General features: G+C 45.4%; 1 protein-coding gene and 1 long non-coding RNA gene across 4 annotated transcripts in view; both read right to left on the bottom strand.

Annotated features, from left to right (window-relative positions):
• The window catches only part of GATD1 (glutamine amidotransferase class 1 domain containing 1), a 160,564-nt gene extending 148,204 nt beyond the window's left edge, over nt 1–12,360 (bottom strand). The window contains exon 1 of one of the 2 annotated variants that reach the window (XM_069624035.1): nt 12,082–12,360. In XM_069624035.1, the coding sequence (XP_069480136.1) occupies nt 12,082–12,178 (97 nt within the window). In that variant the 5' untranslated portion in view covers nt 12,179–12,360. The remainder of the gene's footprint in view (nt 1–12,081) is intronic. The other variant, XM_069624036.1, reaches the window with a different exon arrangement.
• Nucleotides 12,361–13,394: 1,034 nt separating this feature from the next.
• LOC138503930 (uncharacterized) lies at nt 13,395–14,886 on the bottom strand. Of its 2 annotated transcripts, XR_011279731.1 has the most exons (4): nt 14,666–14,886; nt 14,213–14,312; nt 13,983–14,097; nt 13,395–13,849 (listed from the first exon to the last, which is right to left on the bottom strand). It is a non-coding gene; the product is annotated as an uncharacterized lncRNA (long non-coding RNA). The 2 variants fall into 2 exon arrangements; XR_011279732.1 differs by lacking the exon at nt 14,213–14,312.
• Nucleotides 14,887–27,549: the final 12,663 nt, after the last annotated feature.

Raw genomic sequence — 27,549 nt, 5'->3', positions numbered from 1 at the left:
TCCAGCCAAACATCACATCACTTTGTGGGGCACTGATCTGTGGTGCTGTCTTGGGTATTCATATAGTCCCACAACAGCAGACACAGAGCATGCTCTACAGGTTTGTTGGTGATGTAGCTGATTTGTACTGTGCTCCCCATAAAACGTTCAATAATTCTGTTGGCATGGGGCCATAACGATGTGACCCACAGATGATGAAACCCCAGGTATTCAGCAACCATGTGGAAATCACAACTTGTAAACAGTGGTCCATTGTCAGACTTTGCAACTTTTGGAATGCTATATGCAGTGGATACTCTCTCTGGTGCTGGTATTATGGCTCATACAGCGGATGATGATATGACTTCTAGGTCAGGATACCGCAGGTACTGATCTAATACTAACAGTAAGGTTGAACCAGACTGTATTGGTCCAAAGTAAGTCAACAGCTACTTCTTCCCAGGTGGCTTATGGTAGGGGCGTCATGGCAACTGGATACAGGAATGCGTGTGGTTGTAGGCTTTCACATATCAGGCATGATTGTATTTCCAGGTGCTGGTCTATTTTTGACAACCATAACTTTTGCCTCAACTTCCTGTAGGTTGATATGATGCCTTCAGGGGCCAAATCATTAACCATTTGTCATAGTAAAGCAGGAATGACTAGTTTGCTATTCTTCAATAGCATGTTGGACTCAGTTTTGTACAATTCATCTTTCACCAACATCCAAGTTTTCTTGCAGGTCCACACCTGTGCTGGAAGCGGCCATGCCTTTTGCAGGTTTCCTTTTGCGTGATTTGAAACAGGCAGACTATGGTCAAATTTGGGTCCCCTTAGTATTCACTTTGGATCAAATCCAGGGGTAACAGACTGGGCCTTGCATAGTGCATTACTAAATTAAACACAGTGATCCAAGATCGATGTAAGGGCTGGTTTTCATGGGAGTGGATGGTGCTATAGAAAATCTGCTGGATTGTCATCTTTCTATGGCTTTTGTTGTATTTCAAACTGATAGTCTTGCAGTCATAGAACCCACCAAGCGATTTATAGAGGCATACTCATAGTGGGCTTTCCATATATTGTGGTTAAAGAGGGAGTGTGCTCAAAAATGTTATTGTTCCAAAAGAAGGGCAATAATCAAAAATATATATAAAACATATTTTTTAAGAAAGTTCCTATGGAAAGTTTTGAGCAAATGAGGCTCAATGGGTTTACTTGGAGGCATCCATTTTGTGATTTGAAACAGCCCCCTCTGTGTATGTTAAGCTCTGCTCTGGCGGCAATATTCAAGCAGCCAAAGCCCCCTACTGGGAGCTTTCGCTTACTGCAGCCAGAGCAGAGCTTAAAATGGAGAGGCTGCCTTCACTTTCATTTTACGTGTTCTGTGTTTCCCAAGGCCAGTGAAGCACAGAAAACATAAAATGAAAGGCAAAGCAATTATAAATACTTCGCCGGCGTTTTCATAATTGCAGTGACATTCTAAACTAGAAAAGAAAGTTGCAACAATTATGAATACTCTGCCGGCAAAGTATTCATAATTGCCTGGACGTGCATACAAGAAAAGGCAAAGCAATTATAAATATGATTGCTGTGGTTAGAAAACTACGGAAATCAGAAATACAACGCGGTTGTATTTATGATTGCAGCGGCTTTCGCTTTGAGTCTCCCGGCCTGGGGGAGCCTGTGAGACTCAAAGCGCAAGCCAGCGTACTCATAAATACAGCCCAGTTTTATTTATAATTGCCATGGTTTTATTTTTAAGTCCGTGAAAAGAAAAACTACAGCATTTATTAATACAACCGCGCTGTATTTATGATTGCAGTGGCTTTGGCTTTCAGTCTCCTGGTCTCCCCCGTGTCGGGGGGAGCCCGGGAGACTCAAAGCGAAAGCTGCTGCAGTTATAAATACAACACGGTTGTATTTATAATTTCTGTGGTTTTCTTTTTAAGTTTCCCGAGCTCGCCAAGCCGGATGAGCCCGGGAAACCCAGAAAGAACCACAGCAATTATAAATACAACCGGGTTGTATTTATAATTGCTGTGCTTTTCTAAGAAAAAGAAAAAAATAAGCACTTACCGACAGCAGCGTTCCTGCCTGCATTCTCTGCTCTCCGGCAATAATGAAGCGAAAGCTCCTGTAATAAAAAGCTACCAGTAGGTGGCTTTTGCTTCACTATTGCCGCGAGGGCAGAGATTAACACAAGCACAAGAGGCTCATCCATTTCAGAAAATGGATGCCTCCTAGTGCTTGACATTTTAGGGTTTGAGTCTTATTTGCTCAATATTTTACATAGGAACTTTCTTTAAAAAGATGTTTATTATATGTTTTTGATTATTGCCCATCATTTAAAACAATACAATTGTTGAGCACACTTTCCCTTTAAGGCCTGATGAGCCGCTATGATCCTAAATGCCTTGGCGTAAAGGAAAAGATAGAAATGTTCGCAGAACCTACAACAGCCAGACTTATCCTCGCCACTTCAGAGTATGCCTGTTTGGCTGGCGCAAGACCTTGCTAGCATATGCCACTATGCTCCTCAGTGAGGAGTCTGGTGTGTATTGCACCAGTATTCCACCTGCACCTACTGTGCTAGCACTCACTGTCCATTTCATTGATAGATGAGGACAAAATAATACATGCAGACAGATTTCACAATAAAGTGGCATATCTCAAACACGGTTTGACACCTCTGAACGTTTAAACTCTTGATCCAGCTTAATAAGCAGACAGAGGTTCACCAATTCATGCATATTCTTGGATGTATTGTGTGCCAATGCTGGCCAGTCCGAGAAACGAACAAAGATTAGATAAGTTGGATGGCTGTGGTGCATTGGTCAGTGCTGGTATTTACTCTAGGTCGAGTTCTATGCCCTTGCTTGACAATGTGTCCATAAAAATATGCATATTAAATTCACAATTTTCACGATTTAGTTCAATTTGCATTTTACAATGCCATACACACCCTATGTAACGTAGTATCGTGTTTGTGATGCTGGAAATGCCTTATGGAGGGACAGGGCCGCCTAGTCCTTGTCCTACCACTTATCTGTATGTGTTTTCTCTATGTTGTCTGCCTCCGAGGTCCAGCGTGGACCTCTGGCAGTGCAGCTCTTCATGTTTTCTTTTTGTTCAACAACACCCATGGGATACCCTTATGGCACCCATGGGTGGGAGTGTACCCTTGTACCCCTAAAGTGTGTTTCTCGGTACCTTATGTTTTGCCCACAGAGCAGGGTATGGGCTGGTGGCAGTTACATGTTGACTTAGCAGTGGCCCCGAGTGTCGTCTATTTTTTGGGACACCCAGGCCCTGCCATAGGAATAAATGGATCCCTGAAGAAAGGCAAGATGGCAACTGTGGCCTCTTGGTTTCTGTTACCTTTTACTTTGTTTCCCTAAGTCCTGGGAAGCCCTGACTCTGTCCCTTCCCTCCGACTGGCTGTTGGATGGAAATGCCATATATGGCTCTGGGGCGGCCTCCCGTCAGACTGGCTGGAGCCTTCCCAGGGGCTGTGTGTTGTGTGTACACCCTTGAGGTGGACCTGTGTGAATGGAGTCTAAAGTGAAGTCACATTCTGTGTTATGGGTGTCTGGTTTCTGTGTTTAACACAATGACTGAGACAGCCCTGACTGAAACGGACATGAATGCAGTGTAGTGTGCTGAAAGGCTGGGTGCTTACCCCAATCCACATTCTTTATTATGGGTGTCTGGGTGAAGTGAATGGCCTGATTGGCTGCATGCCTGCCCTTCTGCGCAATTGGTTGGCTGAGCCTGAGGGAATGGGGAACAAATGTGTATAACTAGTGTCCCTGCACTTACCAATGTGTTCAGTAGCTGAATTCGAAGCAAGAAGAAACTGTTCCTTGAAGCCCAGCTGGAGGAGAGGTCTTCTGCTGCAATTTCATCATGTAATCCAAAAGCTGCTGTGTTCTTACAAGGACTGATCCAGAGAGGAGCTGTTTAGGAAACCTCTTCTCAAGCTACCAGGGACCATCGTGCAACCTGCTGCTCTTTATCCGAAATACCCTGGAGGCCAGTCCTGAGTGCTTGCCATCCGTAGAAGGGGTCTTCGCGAGTCCCGAAGAGGAGTGCCTGGACATCTCTTGTCAAAGAAGTCCATTGGTGTCGCCCAGTGTCCGGAGGAGCATTTGTGACCGCTGGAAACCTGTTGCTATCTACCGCCCATAAGAGGGGGTACCCTTGCATAGTGCTGCTTGACACCCAGAGCAGCAAACGTGGCAAACTGCTGAAGAATACTTTAAGGGACAGCCAGAAGCAGCCCAGAGGTCCGTGCTGCGGCTACAGCGCCGAAGAACCGAAAGTTGGAAAACCTCTTAATCCCAACACCAAAAGTGAACTATGCACCCGTTGCAGCCAGACGCCATCGAAGGTCTCCAAGGTTCTTACTCTCATCTGCCAAGCCTTTGAGGAGCCCACAGCAAGTTTCATCTTCCCAGGACTTCTACAGACGGAGAAATCATCGACCAACTGAGTGCACTGCAAAGAGCCAAACTGATGCACTTTGGTTCCATTTTTCTTCTTGGACTCAGCATTCCAGTGGCTCCTTCTTCCAATGGGGGTCCATCCTCGCATCAAAGCATCAAGTGAAACCGAGAAACTCTGCCACTTTGCCTGCCAAGGCACCAAAGGTACTGTGACGAGGAAGAGCATCTTTTAGCCTCAGGCCTCGTCCAGGGGTGCTAGATTTGTCTTCGATCCTGTTCTCCTGTGGCCTCTCTGGTACTTTGGGGTGGTAGAACCTTTAGGAAGAAAGTAGAGGGTTAATAAAAATGATTGGACTGGGCTGTAAAAGACAAGATATGTTACTCCCTAACTTTTCCATTACAGGTTTCCCAAGTTGGGGGACCCTCACACAGAATTATTTATCTAGTCTCAAGAAAGCATTCTGCCACTGTTCATAAATAACCTGCTATTCTTCACTAATCTATGCTGTTACACCTCACTTAATAATTTACATGTCATTTGAAACTGTCTGCGGTTGGATTTATTACTGAATTTAAGTATTGTGTGGTACTGCATAGAGTGCATATATCTGTCCTTCTTTGTATAGTATTGCCAAAGTACAAAGTGTATTATTGATATGTATATGTTGGTAACAACCTTAACTTTATATAAGGAAGCAGTGTTATCACCTAACATAGCGTGTGGACATTCCTTTGTGGGGCTTGGAGATTCACTGTACTAAAGAACCTGCCTGAATAACCTCCTGAAAACGTAAGCCTTGCTGCCTGCGCAACGTTACCAAATGGAGAGCCTTGTCTCGGGTGTTCTGTGCCTTTGTCCCAACTATATAGATATAATCACTGTAGTTAATGGAATTTGAAATATGGCAGATGACTTTGTGAATCTCGTCTTGGAAAATCTTGGCAGTCAATGAGGTTCCAAAATTGAGACAATAGTAGTGAAATAGACTCAGCTGCCTTGTGAATGTTGTGAGGTATCTGGATTATGGGCTTAGCTTGAGCTGATGATATCCTTCGCTCAGATCTAGATTTGAGAATATTGTGGCGCTATTTAGTAGGTTTATCATGGCTGTGATTCTCAGGGTTTTGTGCCTCTCTCTTTCTGAAGCTTGGATAAGGACTCATGTCCAAACAGAGTCTGAAGTGCTTGTGTGACCCTTTTTTAATACATGCAGTCTTTTGTGGATACCTCCAGCGTGAGCACCTTTGTTTCAACAATGGCCTGCTTCAGCAATAATTGTAGTTCTTCTTCAGCATTGAGTTGGATATTGAAGGTGGTGGCCCTGTAGTGCTGTGCTGTCAGATGTCTACTTTCTCATGAATGTGCAGTTTGACTTGGCAATTCATTAGTTTTGCTCTGGCTAGGAATAGTGATAGGAACATTTATCAATCTTCATTGTCATATTGATACACAAATGTGCCATCATTTATACAGTATGTATACAAGTCCCACTTGGATTGCAGTTCGGAAAGTGAGGATGCAACCACTGTGTTACGCTCACCTGGTCTCTGTGGAGGCGTTGGGGCACAGTTGCAGCCATCCCTGAACTTGAATCACCCCCTTCAGTCCTATCCCTCAGTAGAAAAGATGTGAGCGGTGGTACGTGGTGATACTGCTCCTGCGTGGAGATAACAGTGTGTGATGGCACCAATCTGTGATTGTTGTACCTTTCGAACCCTTCACCCCAAAGTACGGTTTCTGTGAGCATACGCCGCCCCATAAAGCTCACCTGTGAATTATGGAAGATAAGCTCTTTGTCCTGCTACTTCTGGCAGGGGCGCGTCGAATGGGATCCAGTTCCTTCACTGATCCCTGATAAAGATTAGTCTAGTCCAGCTGTGCTTCTCCTTATGATTGGTATGTCTTTCTTGAGCTCTTGTGATGCTGTTCGTTTTGTTTAATGTCTTTATATGTTGCTCCTATTTATGCCCGCAATAATGTCTCTCTTCTGTTTTCTTCCCGTAGATGGAAATGCGGCCTTAATGAAGCTGCGAGACGCGAGATGCGGCCGGATAGAAGATGGATGCTACCGCAATGTTCGACAGCAGGTAAGTGATGGTTTAAGGAAAAGCGCGAAGTATGGCAAAGCGCAACCTTAAACTGACCGTTTTTTCCTTGCAGGCACTGCTGTCGACAATGGAGCGTGTCCTGCTGCGGTACCAAGAAGAAGATTTTGGCGTTCCGGAAAGTGTAAAGATGAATACTTGGTTCACCAAAGAGATGTGCAGGTAAGAACAGCTTCCCCCAGTTGGTAAGTATGCTGGCAGAAAGCAGGATCTTCAAAGGTAAGTCTGACTTCAGGCGACGCTGAGCGGTAAGCTGCTTGCAAGTGCAGAATAACGCGAAGTTTCTGTCTTGAGGATCGGGGCAGCTTATATAGCTGAGATCGTGGGCACGCCCATTAGGGCCGGCTTACCAGCCAAACCCTGCCACTCCTAGAGAGTGAGCATGTGTGAAGGCAATCCATTAGCAACCACACCCAAGAATACACTTGGGACTGCTTAATGGATGGAATGTTCAAGGTTAATGCATCCTGCTTAATGGATGGAATATTCAAGGTTAATGCATCTGAAGTGCTGTGTCCATAATAAAAGCTTTTTGGTGTTAAATGGATGGTCTTGTTTACTTTTGTTCATGAGCCAGGACAGTGTCCATCCAGATCTCCTGTGCATGCGACCCCTGCATGCATGTGCCCCTGACTTCATGACCATGACACACTGCTAGCTTTAGTCTTAATGAAGTGCATTTGGATTCCTGCAGTTTTATACCAGCGGGTCACAACAAACATGACTCTGCAATTTAGGGGTGTCTGTGATCCAGAGGGGAGAATGTCCAATTCTGCTGTTGTGAGCCGGGCTGGTTTTGGCACGCTTAAATGTTTTTACTCATGATATTGATCTGCAAGCTGATAACTATGGTGGTGTACACCAAGGATAGAATGCCATCCAGTGTGTACGACTTTTGCAGCAGTGTTTTTATTAATCTAGAAGATTTGCACCGATCACTCGCGATTTCAAGGTTTCATCGTTCGTGTGGAGATGGAAATCACGCTCTACAGAATTATGAATGGTTTCCGTTTTTTTTTGTTGCCTGGCTGTGTGAAATACAGGTCTTCATTATCTACATTCTTGTGTGGTGTAGAGTCAAATGTGGGTGTGGTATCTTCCGGCGTTTGGTAAATGATTACCCTCACGGATGGCCATGCTGAAAATCTTAGAAAGACCGTTTTCCTTCTTTCATCATGTGATCCCAAAGCATCTATGTGGACTTCAAAATAATGCATCCCAATTACCCCTATTGGCTCCTGGCTGGTGCAGTCAGCCAATTAAATGATGAGCAAGCTTGTACAGGCAATGTGTCCATGTTCATGGTAAGAGGTGGCGTGACGGCTCACAGTAGGGTGTTCAACTCACTCTTTCAAAACGTGGGAAATCGCCGTCGACATGACCGCACTGCAACCCGTGCTGACGTCAGGCTGGTGCAAAGTAATTTGCGCTCAACAGCACTCTTAAGGCATGCACCACAGTGGATGCTCACCCACTTGGTGGCATGTCCAAAGTCCGCCCCCCTACCCCTCCCCCAACTGCCACCATATGGTACTGAACCCTGTACTTAATGGTATTCTTATTTACTCGTAGTCTTACTCTTCCTCGTCAAAGAACACATTTGTGAGGTCCCAACATTCACTTCAGGAATACATTGCATCTTTTCAATTCACCATGCATGCCCCACCCCTCTCCTCTGAGATCATAACCTTCCCAACTATCTACATGTTCATTCAATACCACCTTACACATTATGGTTGTTTTACACTCCACACCAGGGCAGGAGAAGCAATTCCAACTCCCCATCAGTAATGTATTACCAGACCACAAAACAAATCACCCGTGAACATGTGTACCATCACTCAACACCACCTACCAAAGGAATTCAACCCCCCGCTTATGCAAGTTGAGGCAATAGTGTCTGGTTAAAATATTTGGGTTGGCCCAGATCACCACCCTGCAAATGTCTTGGATAGGCAATCCTGCGCCTCAGCTCAGGACACTGCCATGCCTCTAGTCGAGCAACCCTGAATAAAAGACGGCAAAGAAACAGCCGCCACTGAATAGGCAAAGCAATCTCCTGACAAATCCACTGGCTAATTGCATGGAAGGTTGCCCTCCTGCCTTGCTTTGCATCCCCAAACATAACAAACAAACTGTCCAACTGTCTAATGGAAGCAATCCTGTGCAAGTAAGTCAAGACAGACCTCTTGACATCCAACTTGTGCCACTGCACCTCCTACGAAGGAGTGGAAATGGGGACAAAAAGACAGAAGCACAGTGTCCTGTGCCTGGTGAAACTTAAGAGAGAACCATCTGACGAAATCCAGATCACTCCGGAAAATAAGCACATCCGGCTGGACCCACAGGACCAGAGCAGGACACAGCAGCGCCCAAATCTCTCCCAATCTGCAAGTTGAGGTAATAGCCACCAGAAACACAGCTTTCCAAGTGAGAAACTTGATGTCCGCTGGCTTCCCTGGTTCAAATGGAGAGTCCTTTAACACCCGCAACAAAGGAAGATCCCACGGAGGCACCCCAGCAGACACATGGGCCTGGTCAGACGGAAACTCTTCCATAGCCGAGTGACCATCAGCTCTCAGCCAGCACTCAACCAAGGCTCCAAAAAGCCTGAATAGCCGCCCATAGGGAGGACACTATTAGGCCCATATCCCCGCCTATTAGCAAGAAATTCATATTCATTTGCACGGCGCAGTCCACCAGCTGTACAAACTTCTTGGTGCACCACAGTGCAAAGTTCCACCAATGCTCATCATAAACCTTCAAAGTCGAAGGCCTACTGGACTTTTGTACTGCGAGAGCAGGTTGCTGAGTTAACCCCTGCCTATGTAATAACTGCTTCTCAATGTCCAAATCCCCCCAACACGGGATTCGTGAGACGGAGACCTCATAACCTTCCTGAGAGGGTACTGGGAAGAGGGCAGGAACCAACCCAGAGTGACAACGGGTCGAGCAGAAGCCCCCAGAGAAGGGAACCTGCAGCAGGACCGGGGGATCTGGGCATCCTGAGGGGGGCAAACAGATCCAGACTGGCACACCAAACCTCCTGCAGATGAAGCAAAACACTGACCTGCGCAACACTCAACAGAAGAAAGGGAACACCCTGCTCAGACTGTCGGCTTGGACGTTGTCCACTCCACCGGATGTGAATTGCCTGCAGAGACAGCAGGTTGTGCTCTGCCAAGCAGCCCAATAGGAATGCCAGCAACTCCAGCTGACGTGACCAAGTAGCACCTTGGCAGTTCACATACACTACTGCCGAAGTATTCACAGACTGCACCTGAACTACAGACCCCTGTAGTGAGAAAGAGTTTGATGAATGAAATGCCTGTACGTCTAACGTCCCTGAGCGCTCCGGGACCCAAACACTGGTCTCCATCCAAAGCCATTGGCATCATTACTAATTAAGTCCTGCAAGAGCAAATGGAGACGCACAACAATTTAGAAGGACCCTCAACAAGATATTCTGCATTGCACACAGTCAGGGCGCAAATAAGAATACGGTTCTATACCAATTTTTGTTATACTGGCTAACCCCCCACTCATCGACCAAGGTGGCGCTCACATCCGCATTGTTTGGATGGTGTCCACGAGGGATTATCCCTCAGCATTTCTCCATGGAACCAGGCCGGATAGCTGAGGCCGCGGTACAGCAGGACCGAAGATGCACTAGGGGCAAAGAGAGTGCGTGCAAGAGTCTGAGGGAACAATACTTCGAGATCAGCGTTTCCATGCTCATGCAGACACGCCGGCCGACAGCGAAATTGAGTCTCCCTTTTGAACCAGGTCCATTTACCGTGGTTAACAGAAACAGATCAATGACAACAGCTTCTTCAGAAAAGTGGTTGATAACTACTCCTCAGGTGCAGGAGCTGTAGGCTCTGGAATGGACTTGGACAGTGAAGGGGCATGTAGTAATGCCGAAGGGGACAAAGTGACCTCGTGTGGCCTGGACCTAAGTGCACCAATGATATCTGGAGCCTCGCCAAGGTTGAGGGAGCGCACACCAGACCAGAGGAGATATCTGGTGAGGTCATCCAGACGTCCGCCAAGGCATACGGAAGCCTATGTAATGAACTCTCAAGAGTGCAGTGTATTAAAGACTATGTTTTGTGTTTAAGGTCCAGCTACACCAAGTTACAATTATGTTTTTGTATTAATGCGTTTGTTTGTTATGGTAAAGGTGGAATGATATAGGCGCTATGCTTCTAAGATGATTGGTGCCCATGTTATCACATGGGTCAAATAAAGACGGCTTTGAGCTGCGTGCCGAGAAGAGTGCTATAACAAAGAGCACGAGCTGGTGTTATGTTCATTGTAGGGCTCTGATGTCACATACACAGACCAGCTGTGGAGCCAAGTACTTTAGTCCAGGAAAGCTTTATTGTACATATTTACATCTATACAGGATCCAGTTACTCTCAATATGTACAGTTAAGGTAGTCACAGTAGACACTGTAGATACATACAGGTCGAAACGGGGACATGGACCCACCAGCCATCCTTACACGCCCGGCTCAGGCCCCCAACTGACATTCATGGAACACTCACTCACAGACCCACTCAACATTCTCCTGAGCTGCCTATCATGCATACATCAACATTCAAACAGCATGCACTCCTGGCCAGTGACAATACAAGACTTACATTACAACTGTAATGTGTTTGTTTCATATTTGTTATGGTAAAGGAGGAATGCTATAGGTGCTATGCCTTTTAGATGACTGGTGCCCATGTCATCACATGGGTCAAATAAAGACGGCATTGCACTGCGTGCCGGAGAAGAGCACGAGCTGGTTGTCTATAATCAAGACCATGGTCTCCTGTGTCCGTTTCTCCCATAACTGTTGTGTACGTGTGCCTGATAAGCCGGTGCCCCGGCTCTTGATATGGTGTGTATCACAAGACAGACACTGGCCATCAACGCCCTAGCCAGCCCCAGATGCAAATCTCACTCCTTACATCATTTATCCAGATGCAAAAAGAACATTCCCCAGTGACACATTTCACTCTCACATCCCAAGCATGGCAGCTTCCAAACACCTGAAACTACAAGAATGCGCGTAAGAAATACATCGAATGTGTGAATTAAAGATTGAGAATGTATGTACTTACTGCTCATTTGTTTTAAGGTACAATGCAAGAAATTACGTACCTATGTATTTAAAGTACGGCATTGCTGATGAAAATCGCTGTGCTATTTCATTAAATACACAGTAGTAGTGGTTACTTCACCTTTCAACTTGAACTGGCAATTATTGAAACACATACTATTTCAAAAGCAGACACAACAGCACACCTTCATACATACCCAATGCAGAAAATATGTAGTTACTGTATAGAGATACCCATTATTCTCCCTAAACGTAAACTTTTAGCTACTCTTCCGAAACGCGAAGCTTCTAAGTGAGTCAGTCTTCGGTGCGTATGGCTATAACATGGGCTAAAAGCGACAGCGGCGTTTTATTTCAATAATAACTTTGCACACGCCCTCTTCTACTCCCCGTTCTCGGGTCTGCGCAATATGATCACGTGACCTTAAAGAACTTACCTTCAGTGGTGGCACTAACCACTATCAGGCAGGTGGGTTTTGCCGCGATGAGCCGGTCGGAGGCTATCGTAGAGCCCGATACCGCCTGTTTCTTCATTCCGCAGCCACCAACTTTCTCGGATCTGCCTCCCGTTTGGGTATCCGGCTTCTTCCCGCTGTCAGCGTATTCGACCAGGAGCGCGCAGGGTACGTCATCACGCAAAGACGCGGTTCCTCATAATAGAACTAACAATTAGATAGTCTCGAACAGGATGGAGCACTGTGGTCGTTAAGGAATAATCTGTAAACCGCTGTTTTGTGCGGAACACACACTTAACATCTAAAAATACGCACCACGTGGTTCGAATACTTGTAATGGGAGGACGTTTATAATCCAAACGCGCAGAAGAAGATACTGCTTTTTGATAATAAAAAAAAAAAAAGTGGCAGTTGCATTACCTGCTGGAAGTGCACTAAATTTACTCCGAGGACCCCGTAACTTTCGTGTGTGTGGCGAGGGGGGCAGAGCGTGATGTGGTCGGGTCACTGTGAGTGGCGGAACCGCAGCCCATCATGGAACAGAATGATCAACATACTTACCAACCCTACTGATCTGATTTTTAAGCAGTCCTACAGATTTGGGTGACAGATCCTACTGCTTTTTACAGTGGCAGGTAATTTATCCGACTGTAAGGCAATTAATCTGTCTGTGCAGTGGGGAGTGATACATTTGAATGATGGGCTCAGATCAATCCACTGACCTGACAGCTACATGACTGTGCCCTGCACTCTTGCCGGGACAGACCTTAGGTGAACCACCAGTGAAGGCAAGTGGCAGAGCGTACCACCATCACACATCATCTGCATATCAGACTGAGGGGGGGTATCAGTCTCCATGTTTGTTGTTCAGTGTTCAACCTGCACTGCAGGAATAAATATGTATTGCCCAGGATGCTGCTAAGCTACGGATCAGTGGCAAATGTTGCCTACCAACTCTGTGATTACCTTCTGTGAATTTAGGTACCTGAATTTGATGTTAACTTACCAATTACAATTATACATTTGAAACATTTGAGCATCTTTCCATGTTGTGCCGTTTGATGGGTTGTGCATTTTAGAACGCTCCAGCATAGCTCTCAACCATTTGTCTCGCAATGGCGGGTGAAATCACCCGATTTTGTTTTTGGCGGGTGAGATGCCCATTGGAATGAATGGGCGTGCAGGAGGCTTGGTGGGTGATATGTTTAAATAGGTATAAAGAATCCCTATTAACATGAAAACATCCTACTCCACCAACGGGGATATAGATATATGTAATACAATAAAGAGCAAGATGATACGTGTTGTTTACTTGCCTCCAACCCCCTCACACAGGAACTCTATAAGGTTTTCCAGCATCACTAGTCCTGAAAAAATGGACCGTCTGCTATAACTGATTTACACAAATGTATAACAAGTTTATTATTCAAATAATTCAAACTGAATTTAAACAAAAAACACTACCCTCACCTAACACAGTGTACTAAACATTAAAAAACAAATATAAAACAAATATAAAACATCAGATAACTTATTTATACGACACAGAAGATATCACATAACACACAAAAAAAATCTCAATGTGTCACTAAAACAACAAGCATCCCAACATGTTTCTGTTCTTAACTGCCCAGTTCAGGCGAACATTCTTCAGGGGATAAATTTAAAAGCATCCACTAATCTCTTCCACATCGTGTTGAAAGGGTAGATTCAGGCACCCAAGAGGGTAAAAGGAAAACAACCTCCAAGCCTGTAAAAATAAAGGAAAGGAGAAACCTAATGAGTTCCAAAGAGGGAAGGAAGTACTACAAAATGTAAATGGAGGCATGGCACAGGGATTATGCCACACTCACAAGGGTCCCAAAGGGCACCCGCAGATTTACCTTTAAATGGTGAAACTTCAAAGCACGTCACAGGATGACAAATTTGCTGGTTTCCCTCCAAATGAGAAATCAATACTTCAACAAAGCGTCACAGTCCGCTAGAGTATCGCCACACCTAAGTAAGACAAAACCAATACACAGAGACCACATCCTCTGTTATATCCAGAAATCACACTGGCTTCAATACCACTGCACATAAAATCAAGGCTCCAAATAACAAAGTGAATTACCTCCACAAATGTAGGGATCAAGACTGCAATTCACAATTCAGTAATGAACAAGTTGAAATGGAAACATCCATACGATCAAGCAATAAAGTACAGAGTCAATCTGGAAAGCAATGGGAACATAACAGTAAACACCATTTATCTGGCATTACCAAAACCTCAGCTAACAACATGCCGTCCACATGCACTAGAGGGCAAACAGAAGGGGGTGCTTATATTTCACACATGTGAGGAGACCATGCATTATCTAATGTGTAAAGACAACTACTCAGCGTCCATGCTGTCCAACCTCCACAACGTAAAAGAAACGCGGAAAATGGATAGCCACACAACATGTGTAAAATAAGTGTAAAATAAAGTACCCCAACCACCAAATAATGCAAAAGGTGTCCCGACATGGAGACAATATCATGCACAGAGTCACATCCAAAGGCGAAATGCTGATAGCGTGCTCACCTATACACACGGAGGGGTTTATTCACTCCACTTGCAGCATTCAAACATACTCGGCCAGCACTCGATTCAGAGGAGCCATGGCTGCTGCACAATCTCAAAGCGTCTATGGTTGCGCAGCAACACAAAGAAAGGACTCTGTTAAAGCGTCTATGGTTGTGCGGCAACACAAAGAAAGGACTCCACTTCTCGAAGTTAATCAGGAGTACAACAACCAAGGGGGCCATATTGGAACGGCTTGGTGGGTGAGTCAGCCCTTTGCAAGGCGGGTGACACCCTCCAAAAGCGGGTGAGTTGAGAGCTATGCTGCAGTGGTGCCAACAATGTATGTCTTGTAATTCCCTGCAATGTCATTGTTATGCTAATATTTTTTAAACAAGAAAAATCCTACATCTTTTTGGTCACAGAATGTTGGCAAGTATGGATCAAGTGTAGTTGGTTGGCTTTCTGTAGGATGCGCAATTTGCATAAAAGCAAAGAGCATTACGATAATATAAGTGACCACAGGACGTTATGAAATATGTTTCAGTCTGTGACTGATTTAAGAGCATGAAACACTTTTCAGCAAGTGAAATGCAAAGTATGAGAACATAAGTGATCACAATGTACTGTCTAACGGACCCTGCTCGGGGGCTTACGGTCATCCAAAAGGCGCATTGAATAAGACGCAGCTTACAGGGTGGAGGCAACCTCTTTACTTCCATCCCTGAACTAACTTCTCCCGCAGGAAACGCCCATGACATGTTTCCCGCTAAGCAAATAATAAACATGAAAAGGGCCATCAAAACCAATAAACACCAGAACTCTACATCTCCCCCTCACATAAACCATAACATACAGTTACTCATTCCATTTCTTCCCGCTAAGCAAATAATAACCATGAAAGGGGCCATCAAAACCAATAAACACCAGAACTCTACATCTCCCCCTCACATAAACCATAACATACAGTTACTCATTCCATTTCTTCAATCCACCTTTTGGGTCAACCACAACCCTCTTAGATGGACTTTCGACCAGATGGCGGCTCCGCTACCTCATACTCACTGTCGTTGGCAGTGTGCACATCAGTGTCCATATAGTCGGGACAGTTGTCCGACGGATCGTCGCTGAGATCTTATGACGGTGTCACTTCAGTGAAAGACTGACCAACCTTCCGAAAGAATGGTAAGTTCTGGATGATGGAAAGAGCGTCATTCTCCACTGAAACCATTGACCCTTTGATGTCCGTCACTCGCAGTGGATTGGGATGAAATGCAGGCATGTCCTTCTGGGTCTGTCTCTGAAGCACCAGAACTGCATCTCCTACGTGGATATCTTGCTCTTGTGCTCTCCTTCTCGTATCCGCATAGTTTTTCATTTTCTGCTTGCCTGCGCTGTCCAATTCACAGGCACGTCTTGTCCTGTCTTCTTTCGGCACCATGCCCGGCACATGAGCCAAACGCGTACATATCTTGCGAATTAACGTGAGTTCCGAGGCACAGACCACTGTGGTGCTGTGCGGGGTGTTCTGGTAGTCCCTCAGTTGCGCACAGATGGCTTGCATGAAGAACCCATTTGTGATGGTACATACTTGCAGCATATGTTTGATGTTGGCCATAAATCGTTCTACTGTCCAATTGGCCTGGGACCATATTTTCCTATGTTGAAAACCTAGATGCTCGGCTAACATGGCAAACTCTTGTCCACTGAAAGAGGGACCATTGTCCGTCTTTACCACGGAGGGGACACCAAAATCCACAAAGGCCTTGTCAAGTGCGGGAATGATGCCATGTGCACATGTGGAAGATACGCGATGAAATTCAAGGTATCGTGACATCTCGTCAATGGCCACCAGTACATATATACTGTTGGCCAGTGGCCCAAACAGGTCAACAGCCACTTTGTCCCATACAACAGTGCTAAAGCAGATTCCAGAAACCTTTGCAAAGTTCTCCAGTACTTCTACGATTGGTAAATGAAGATGCGGGTCTCTTAAGTACAGCAGTATATTGTCCGCGTATAAAGATACCACATGATTCACTCCACCCACTCTGATGCCTGCTTTAAAGAATTGCTTTCTAAGGTATATTGCTATTGGCTCAGGTCCCAGCACGTAAAGCATCGGTGACAGTGGGCATCCTTGTCTGGTGCCCCTTTGGATGTCCCAGATTGCTGACACTACTCTTGCAGTTTTCACTCTAGCTACTGTTGCTTAATAGAGTATTTTGATCCACCTAATGAAGCACTCACCAAACCCACCCTCCCTCATTGCAGCGATTAACCACTCCCAGTATATGGAGTCGAACGCCTTTATAGCGTCCAGCGAGACTATTGCGTATTGCTACTGCGTGCCTGTTGTGTGCGCCATGATGTGTAGCAGTCGTTGCAAAATGTATTGCCGTGTTACGGGCAGGTATAAATCTGTTCTGGTCTCCGTGCACTATGGCTCCTATGACCTTAAGTACATATACAACAACAAACCTTAAAAGATTGTCAAAGCATGCACAATCAAAACGGACCAATCAAAGTTGAAACATAACCTCACGGGTAAAATAAAAACAGGAGTTCCGCCCATTACAAGGACTTCTTCAGGCTGTGATTAAACAGTTGTAATTAGTCGCTTCCTCAAATATAAACACTCAGTTTGTCACTCCCCTCATCCCCAAATCATGTGGCTAACAGAGATAGGCATGATAATAGAATTGTGATCTTGGAGTGGAGTAAAAAAACTCAAGTTCATATGTGGACCCAATGATTAATGCCCAGTAGCATAAATATAAGTAGTATTATTATTATCTAATATGTTTTGGTCCGAGGGATATGACAGATGGATTAGCTAAATACTTTTAACATGTACTGGAAGCGTTAAATTCCATGTGCAAGTAATGTGTCTAATGGGCCAGCAGTGCATGACAGAATATCAATGCCTTACTGGCACATCCCGTTTGGGGGGAGTGGGCAGATTACATGCAGCAGCACTCTAATCCAACAGTAATCACTAGCCATAACATACATTTCATTTGAACAGTGTACACATTGGATGTTTCTAAAAGGTATTGCAGCAAGGCAACCATATATAATGGAGCAAATACAAATATTGGTTTGTAAAATGAAAAGAGTTCGAACCTCCAATCAGAAAATAGCTTGCAATAGTATTGTTATAACGCAAAAGACAGAGTCAGTACACATCTATTGCATATTTTATACACAAGCTGACCAATAAGGGAGAAATACAGCGGTTATGTATGGATCCAGAGTGTCAATTATATGGGCGACAAATCTCTGTTACATCTCGTCCATACACTGACTTTAACATTCAGCTGGAATACAAGTGTTTGCTAGAAGGAAATGCAGAATTTAATTCACAATAAATGGGAACAGTACCCAATAACTGTATTGTCATTCGAAAAATATAAAGTAGTGCAAACACTACTGCAAAAAGTATTTAATTTGCATGTCAACTTGGCTTCTAGTTGCCGTAGTTTTAATTCTCTTTTGCCCTTTCTTTCATTCTCTAACTTGGCTTCTAGTTGCCGTAGTTTTAATTCTCTTTTGCCCTTTCTTTCATTCTCTAGGATGTGTGCCAGGCCCAAGAATTTCAGACTCAAAACATTGCTATTATGTTTCTCTATGAAATGCTGTGTTAGAGGATACGTTAAATCTGCATTTTGTATTCATCTGTAGTATTGCAATATCTGCACTCTTAATGGCTCGATGGTAGACCCAATATATCTTAAAGAACAACTACATATAATAACATAGATTACAAATCTTGTCAAACATGTGATTTTATGCTTGTATATCCACAATTGTCCTTCTTGTATCTCACACACATCTTTATAGATAAAGTCACACATTTTTCATTGGACAGTGTAAAGGACCACAGGATTCAGCTGGAGTATCTCCAACTGTGTTATTTTTCATTTTTTGTTAAGTATCAGGGTTTGTACATGGACTCAATTAAAACAGTGGAGGTCATTAGGGCCCTGCCGGTCCAGTAACAACGGTGCTGGTAGGCTTACCGGTGCTGTTACCGGACGGGCAGAGTACAAGTTTGCAGGCCGGATGCCCTCCAGCCCGCCAGGTCTGACCTGGCGGGCAGAACGGCACCCGCTTGCAGACTTTCACGGTAGCACCAGCACCGTTATTAATGGTGCCGGTGCTACCGTCATCCCCATTCCCATTGAGGCCTATCGTACTCAAATGGGAATGGGGAATACCATTTTTTGTAATACCCCGGTAATTCCGGGAAGCCAGGTGCTGGAAAAACCATGAGTCTGGCGGCCAGCCTGCCGGTTTTACCGGCACGGCTACTGCCAGACTCGTAACGAGGCCCAGTGACCATCTTTTTTGATTAATTTGATTTTAATATAGCTTTCTTTGAAACTGTATAGCCACTTATCAATAAGAAAAAACAAAACGGGGGCCTAGGATTGGAACCGTCCTTGCTAAGCTCTGTCTATTGTTGTGATACCCTAATTGTTGGTTCAAGGTCACAGCATGCGTTTTGAAGCCCACACCTCCTTTTGGTATGATAGAGGGTTTTTTCCTGGCTACCTCGCAATTTGTTGTTTTTGAAAAAGTAGATTTTTCACGTTTTTTGTGTTTGGTGATAAGTGCAGGTTTTATTAATCAAAACCCTCTACACTAATCAATAAGAAACTGTTTATCAATCTTTAGCACTGCAAGAAATAAAAATAGTACCATAACGTTAGTTGTACAGAACTCAGAGACCTATTGAGAGTATGATTCTCCATGTAATGTGCTCAATCAGAAGAGCTATCTGCATGTTCTCATTTATTTCACTCTGCACGTTCGAGTTTTTTTGTCATCAAAACAGAGTCTACATTGATTACATGCATCATCAACTGGACAGTCTCTTGAGTAAGAGTAAGCAATAGATCAAGTATTAAAGATGAAGACAGCGTGGCCATGTATTAGCAATGAAAAAAACAAACCTACAGCGTTTAAGAAGGATATTAAATTCACCTTGAAGCGTCTTGTCCTTACAAAAGAACTTGGCCGTTGGCTGTATTCCTCTATTTGGTGTGAGGAATCGCAGGGTATTGTCACTGCTTCCATGGGCGGATCCCCTTTCCATGAAGCCAGGGAGGTGAGGATTCTACCCAATAGTCCCGCTGGGGTTGGTACTCAGCGGGTGCATCTCATGGGGTGGGAAAACCTCCTTGGGGCCAGTGACGATAGCCTTGTGAGAATGCAGTATTCTCCCCTCATGAAGGCATCAGGAAGTAGACACAGACAACTGAGAAAGGTTTTGGCTACAAACTTTTATTAAAATCACAATAAGGTTGGCAAAAGGCCTTACATGCTGTTAGGCAGAAACCTGTGCAGTTCCCTCTGGGACCACTGCAAAAGATTTAAGACTACAGGTGTTTGGCAGTAAACCTACTTGGTAGCAGTCTGTACCACACAGATTCACTTGGTAGCTGTGGCTGAGCAGTCAGGCTTCTCTCAAGAAGAGTTAGGCAGTATACACAGTATTCATAATAGATCAAAAGAACATAGTAGAACAAGTAAACACTGACCAGAGCTTGGTGTAAAAGAGATATAATTATTTATTTAAAACCACATCTAGAAAAACACACAGGCACTAATGTTAAGCAGTTAAAAACACGGTCACTAAAAGATATACACTCCCTTAGAAGAATATTAGACAAGTCTTAAGTAAAGCCCCACTTATTTTCAGACAGTGGTGAGCTCTTAACGCAGATGGCACTCTAATAATTCGTTTTAAAAGGGAGAGAAAAGCAGAGTATAATTTGAAACAGATCCCAACACTTTCACGAGAACACCACAAGAGAGGAAGGCAAGTAAAACCGTGAAGTTAGAGTTCAGAAGGCCGGATCCACTTTAAGAGGATCAGAACGAAATGTGTCCAAGGTCACATGGTTGAAGTGCACAAAAGTCTTGCAAAGGTTCAGAAAGAGTTGGACCAAAAGAAAGGGACCAGTTAGAGGGTCAAGGCGGCCATCCCAGTCCAGAAGGTTGAGGGGTTATTATTACCTTGTAGCAATCTTTAGAAAGGGAGGCCTGGCGGACACGGTACCTTAAAGTGGTGAGAATACTCCAGCGGGGGCAGTTGTTCCTGGCAGCGGATGCAAGTTGGTGCTTCATCCGGGGGAAGATAGGATCTCGTCGGGGAGGAAGACAGGAGTCCGTTGCACTGCCAGGGAAGACACCAGCCGCGGAGTTCTCAGGTAAAAGGAGCGGTCCTTTTATTCGCGGCCCATTGGTAGGTGGCTATCCGGTTGCCGGGGTGCTTGGCACGGGCAATTCGACCACAAGACGTCCTGGGATGCGAGGAAAAGAAGGTAAACTGGTTGTGCCCACTAGTCAGGGGAAGAAGCCTCTCCAGCCGGGAGATCTTCTCTGTTGTCGGGAAGTGGTGAGTTGGTTCCGCAAGGCTCCACTGGTGGTGTCGTCGTGGCAGGTCGGCTCAGCTTCTCCCTCGTCGGATTCTCAGGTCCTGTGGTGACTTCTGAAGTTCCAGTCCCCAAAGCCCTGCTTTTATGCAGCACACCCCCATTCACTCAGCCTAGCTGTCAATCAAACATGCTAAGTGGTGAGCCGGCCGGCTCAGTCCAGGGTGCCTAAACCCCCTCCCACACCACCTGTGGTACCCAGACAGAGTGGCACCACTTTTGGAGGCTTCTGTGGAGAAGCCCGCCAAAAAGTGGAACAAAGGGCTCGACTTGGGTTGGAGTCACAGAAGAGAACACAAACGCCATTTTAGAATCAAGTCCTGGCAAAAAATATCAACCAGCGAATTAATATTAAATAAATAAACAGGCGGTATGTTCGAGGCTATGAGAATTAAATAATTATGTTGGTAGCCTCGAACAATGGGAAAATCCCATAGGGATATATTCGCGGTCGAATATAAAAAGTAGTATCCACTGCCACCAGCCAAAACTCGATCAGGGGGGACGGAGACGTGCCCCCTCGACTAACAGACCCCGGGGCAATCGAATTGCCCCGACCAGTACGTCCATTCAGCCTAAAGAGAGAATTCTCCCTAACACATGCCCTATACTAAGGTGGGATTTCCTTACCTAACAGAAACTAAGGGTAGTCTGTGTCAGAAAGTCTAAAGTAAATGTCTTTCTGTGTCCAAAACCTATATTTGCCCTCACATCTACTTGTTCAAAACATGTAGGGATGACAGCGTCAAATGAAAAGTGTTCAAACAAAAGTTCAGAGCTTCTTCCAGCTCTTGGTCGGAAAAGGGGTTCTCCCTGCCCAAGGATTCAAGACAGTTCACTTTCAATCAAAAGGAGTTCCCTTCCACAAGTTTTCAAATCTCTCAATGTTTCTAAAACAACATAATTCCATTGGATTCTTCCCAGCTTTTCAAGCTTTTGTGTCTTTCACCAATATCACAAAGTTCAGTTCTTTAGTTTCAAAATATACAAGCTTTTCTTGACATTCAATCACATATCATAGATGAGTTAAGTGGCTTTTCTTTAGTTTGGTGTACTCCATCTAGGCGCAGTGGTCGGACCGCATGGTCCACCCGTTACAGGTCACGCAACTGACACATCTTATTTGCTTCTCTTACACAGTTACACCACCACTGCTTCAGCTCAACAGTGGTATTGGACTTATACTCTTCCAGCTTTTTCAATACTTGTTTTGCCACCATTCACTTGCTGGATTATCAAATCTTCTCATAGCTTTGCTACTGCTTCAGCTTTCAATTTATACAATTACTCTTTTTCTTATGGCTCTTGCCAATGGTTGTTTTCCTCAGATTATACAATTCACTGTTCCTTATATTTTTTATGGCGCTTGCCAATGCATGTTTTCTTTAGTTTACACAATTCATAATCCCTTTGTAACAGGGAACACTTTGCACTGCTTTCCATCCATGTGGTATTCAATCATTGTTGTTTTCTTTTGGTTCGGTTTTCAAAACTTCAAATCAGTCAATTTAAATAAAGCAACCTCAAATTCCCAGTTCACTCTCCTGCTGGGAATGTAAACCCTGTTTACGGGCTCATTCACTCTTTCAAAGTTCACTGCTTTTCTGGCCCTTCCTTGGCCTTCTCAGTTTCATTTATTGCTTTCAGCCTTCAAGTTATCGTAGTTATCAATCATCTGTACTTTAAAGTTGGACCAGCATTCCCATTACCTACGCTGTCCTTCTCTCACTCACGAGCACCCCGACCTGCATTCACCATTTGGCTCACATCACACCGTCCAAGAGTCATTCAGCCTGCTTTGACTCACGCGGTATACTGTCTCTGTGTACTGTCCTCTGCTTCGGCAGGCTCTCTGTGGCTGTCGCTGCTCCCGGATTGGCACCTCTCTTCCAGGGTCTACGCCACCTCGGGTTACCGGAGAGGGAGTCCTTCTGACTCCAGGAGATCAACAGGCCAACCCTGCCACCGGAGCCCTTCGAAGACGCCCGCCACAATCTGCTTCCGCTGCGACGATTTTGCAGCTCCTTGGCACTTCGAACATGCGTCTCCCTGTCTTCACTTCCGGGTTTTCCTACCACAAGCATTCCACAGGCGATCTCATAAACCTCACCCGAGCGGGCCATTTATACCACCCTTTTGTCTCAGGTGCAGGCAATATTCTTCATTTGCATAACGGTCTTGGTATTCGACATCCCTCTTCCGCGTCCCAGTACAAGATTGGTGTTTGTGTATGTCTGAGTTAATAAAGGAAGGGTATATGTTTCTTTGTTGTTTCTTCCTCATCTCAGTAACATGTTGGGTGTGTATTGGGAGATGATTATCTGACAAAATAGGGAAGGGATTGGTAATACCCTATAAAAGCCTGAGGGACATTTGACTCATTATAAAAGGGAAATGGGGGATACTGTGTCTCACACAAGGGTGCCTCATCCTCCCTCCCCAAGTCTCATCCTCCCTGGTGATCCTCTCTCGCATATCCACCCCAGGGCCAGGATCCGAAAGCGACATCCTTTCCCTGGCCACCTGGGGGGAGGATATATTGGGGAAAGAAGTTAGGACGCCCTCAGATTCCTCACAACCTCCATTTCCGACCCCTCTTACCTCTCACTCTCCTCAGTCCCCTGTGGTCCCCCACACCTCTATGTGTCTCTGTAGAATAGAGGACTTCATTCATTCAGTTATTACTGGGACGATGAAGGGTGAGGCTTACCTAGGTGGAGTGTATACAGTCAATGACACAAAGAAGATCAAGCAAGGAGGCAAAAACCCACTGCGGATTACCTTGTAGCAATCTTTAGAAAGGGAGGCCTGGCGGACACGGTACCTTAAAGTGGTGAGAATACTCCAGCGGGGGCAGTTGTTCCTGGCAGCGGATGCAAGTTGGTGCTTCGTCCGGGGGAAGATAGGATCTCGTCGGGGAGGAAGACAGGAGTCCGTTGCACTGCCAGGGAAGACACCAGCCGCGGAGTTCTCAGGTAAAAGGAGCGGTCCTTTTATTCGCGGCCCATTGGTAAGTGGCTATCCGGTTGCCGGGGTGCTTGGCACGGGCAATTCGACCACAAGACGTCCTGGGATGCGAGGAAAAGAAGGTAAACTGGTTGTGCCCACTAGTCAGGGGAAGAAGCCTCTCCAGCCGGGAGATCTTCTCTGTCGTCGGGAAGTGGTGAGTTGGTTCCGCAAGGCTCCACTGGTGGTGTCGTCGTGGCAGGTCGGCTCAGCTTCTCCCTCGTCGGATTCTCAGGTCCTGTGGTGACTTCTGAAGTTCCAGTCCCCAAAGCCCTGCTTTTATGCAGCACACCCCCATTCACTCAGCCTAGCTGTCAATCAAACATGCTAAGTGGTGAGCCGGCCGGCTCAGTCCAGGGTGCCTAAACCCCCTCCCACACCACCTGTGGTACCCAGACAGAGTGGCACCACTTTTGGAGGCTTCTGTGGAGAAGCCCGCCAAAAAGTGGAACAAAGGGCTCGACTTGGGTTGGAGTCACAGAAGAGAACACAAACGCCATTTTAGAATCAAGTCCTGGCAAAAAATATCAACCAGCGAATTAATATTAAATAAATAAACAGGCGGTATGTTCGAGGCTATGAGAATTAAATAATTATGTTGGTAGCCTCGAACAATGGGAAAATCCCATAGGGATATATTCCCGGTCGAATATAAAAAGTAGTATCCACTGCCACCAGCCAAAACTCGATCAGGGGGGACGGAGACGTGCCCCCTCGACTAACAGACCCCAGGGCAATCGAATTGTCCCGACCAGTACGTCCATTCAGCCTAAAGAGAGAATTCTCCCTAACACATGCCCTATACTAAGGTGGGATTTCCTTACCTAACAGAAACTAAGGGTAGTCTGTGTCAGAAAGTCTAAAGTAAATGTCTTTCTGTGTCCAAAACCTATATTTGCCCTCACATCTACTTGTTCAAAACATGTAGGGATGACAGCGTCAAATGAAAAGTGTTCAAACAAAAGTTCAGAGCTTCTTCCAGCTCTTGGTCGGAAAAGGGGTTCTCCCTGCCCAAGGATTCAAGACAGTTCACTTTCAATCAAAAGGAGTTCCCTTCCACAAGTTTTCAAATCTCTCAATGTTTCTAAAACAACATAATTCCATTGGATTCTTCCCATTTTTTCAAGCTTCTGTGTCTTTCACCAATATCACAAAGTTCAGTTCTTTAGTTTCAAAATATACAAGCTTTTCTTGACATTCAATCACATATCATAGATGAGTTAAGTGGCTTTTCTTTAGTTTGGTGTACTCCATCTAGGCGCAGTGGTCGGACCGCATGGTCCACCCGTTACAGGTCACGCAACTGACACATCTTATTTGCTTCTCTTACACAGTTACACCACCACTGCTTCAGCTCAACAGTGATATTGGACTTATACTCTTCCAGCTTTTTCAATACTTGTTTTGCCACCATTCACTTGCTGGATTATCAAATCTTCTCATAGCTTTGCTACTGCTTCAGCTTTCAATTTATACAATTACTCTTTTCCTTATGGCTCTTGCCAATGGTTGTTTTCCTCAGATTATACAATTCACTGTTCCTTATATTTTTTATGGCGCTTGCCAATGCATGTTTTCTTTAGTTTACACAATTCATAATCCCTTTGTAACAGGGAACACTTTGCACTGCTTTCCATCCATGTGGTATTCAATCATTGTTGTTTTCTTTTGGTTCGGTTTTCAAAACTTCAAATCAGTCAATTTAAATAAAGCAACCTCAAATTCCCAGTTCACTCTCCTGCTGGGAATGTAAACCCTGTTTACGGGCTCATTCACTCTTTCAAAGTTCACTGCTTTTCTGGCCCTTCCTTGGCCTTCTCAGTTTCATTTATTGCTTTCAGCCTTCAAGTTATCGTAGTTATCAATCATCTGTACTTTAAAGTTGGACCAGCATTCCCATTACCTACGCTGTCCTTCTCTCACTCACGAGCACCCCGACCTGCATTCACCATTTGGCTCACACCACACCGTCCAAGAGTCATTCAGCCTGCTTTGACTCACGCGGTATACTGTCTCTGTGTACTGTCCTCTGCTTCGGCAGGCTCTCTGTGGCTGTCGCTGCTCCCGGATTGGCACCTCTCTTCCAGGGTCTACGCCACCTCGGGTTACCGGAGAGGGAGTCCTTCTGACTCCAGGAGATCAACAGGCCAACCCTGCCACCGGAGCCCTTCGAAGACGCCCGCCACAATCTGCTTCCGCTGCGACGATTTTGCAGCTCCTTGGCACTTCGAACATGCGTCTCCCTGTCTTCACTTCCGGGTTTTCCTACCACAAGCATTCCACAGGCGATCTCATAAACCTCACCCGAGCGGGCCATTTATACTACCCTTTTGTCTCAGGTGCAGGCAATATTCTTCATTTGCATAACGGTCTTGGTATTCGACATCCCTCTTCCGCGTCCCAGTACAAGATTGGTGTTTGTGTATGTCTGAGTTAATAAAGGAAGGGTATATGTTTCTTTGTTGTTTCTTCCTCATCTCAGTAACATGTTGGGTGTGTATTGGGAGATGATTATCTGACAAAATAGGGAAGGGATTGGTAATACCCTATAAAAGCCTGAGGGACATTTGACTCATTATAAAAGGGAAATGGGGGATACTGTGTCTCACACAAGGGTGCCTCATCCTCCCTCCCCAAGTCTCATCCTCCCTGGTGATCCTCTCTCGCATATCCACCCCAGGGCCAGGATCCGAAAGCGACATCCTTTCCCTGGCCACCTGGGGGGAGGATATATTGGGGAAAGAAGTTAGGACGCCCTCAGATTCCTCACAACCTCCATTTCCGACCCCTCTTACCTCTCACTCTCCTCAGTCCCCTGTGGTCCCCCACACCTCTATGTGTCTCTGTAGAATAGAGGACTTCATTCATTCAGTTATTACTGGGACGATGAAGGGTGAGGCTTACCTAGGTGGAGTGTATACAGTCAATGACACAAAGAAGATCAAGCAAGGAGGCAAAAACCCACTGCGGAACCAACAAACATTGTACAGTCTATTGGAGGCAGCCCCGGCAATAAAAACCAAAGGACTCTGTCCCTTGTCGAGCCAGCCCAGGAGGAGCGAGGAACCAGACGCCGGGTTCCGTGGCGGGAGACACAAGGAGAGTGGCATGAGGCACGGTCAAGGAGGGACGAGTCTTTCGAGCAGCCCCGTGGAGCGGGGCCCTCCCTAGGCTCACAGAAAGAAGAAACACAACCTGCGAAGCCAAAGCAGGGAGAAGGCACGCAGCTGAGGACGCGAGAAAGAGAGCAGGACACCGAATTCGAAAGCAGAGCAGAAGCCCTGCTTCACTCCCAGGACAGACTGGGGACCGCAACAGCATTTCCCAAAGGTAGGGAAAGGGGCACGCCAGCTGGTGGGACACCAAGGTGCCAAATAAATAAAAGAGACACTTACCAATATCCAGAGAGCCCGAAAGGGATAGTGAAGGAACTGTGAAAGCTGGAACGAACTTGGT

The sequence above is a fragment of the Ambystoma mexicanum genome, chromosome 11 (assembly GCF_040938575.1).
Source record: "Ambystoma mexicanum isolate Mex_15411 chromosome 11, UKY_AmexF1_1, whole genome shotgun sequence".
In the NCBI taxonomy this organism is placed as follows: Eukaryota; Metazoa; Chordata; class Amphibia; order Caudata; family Ambystomatidae; genus Ambystoma; species Ambystoma mexicanum.
Note: the sequence above shows the minus strand (reverse complement) of the source record. Positions and strands in the feature narration are given on the sequence as shown.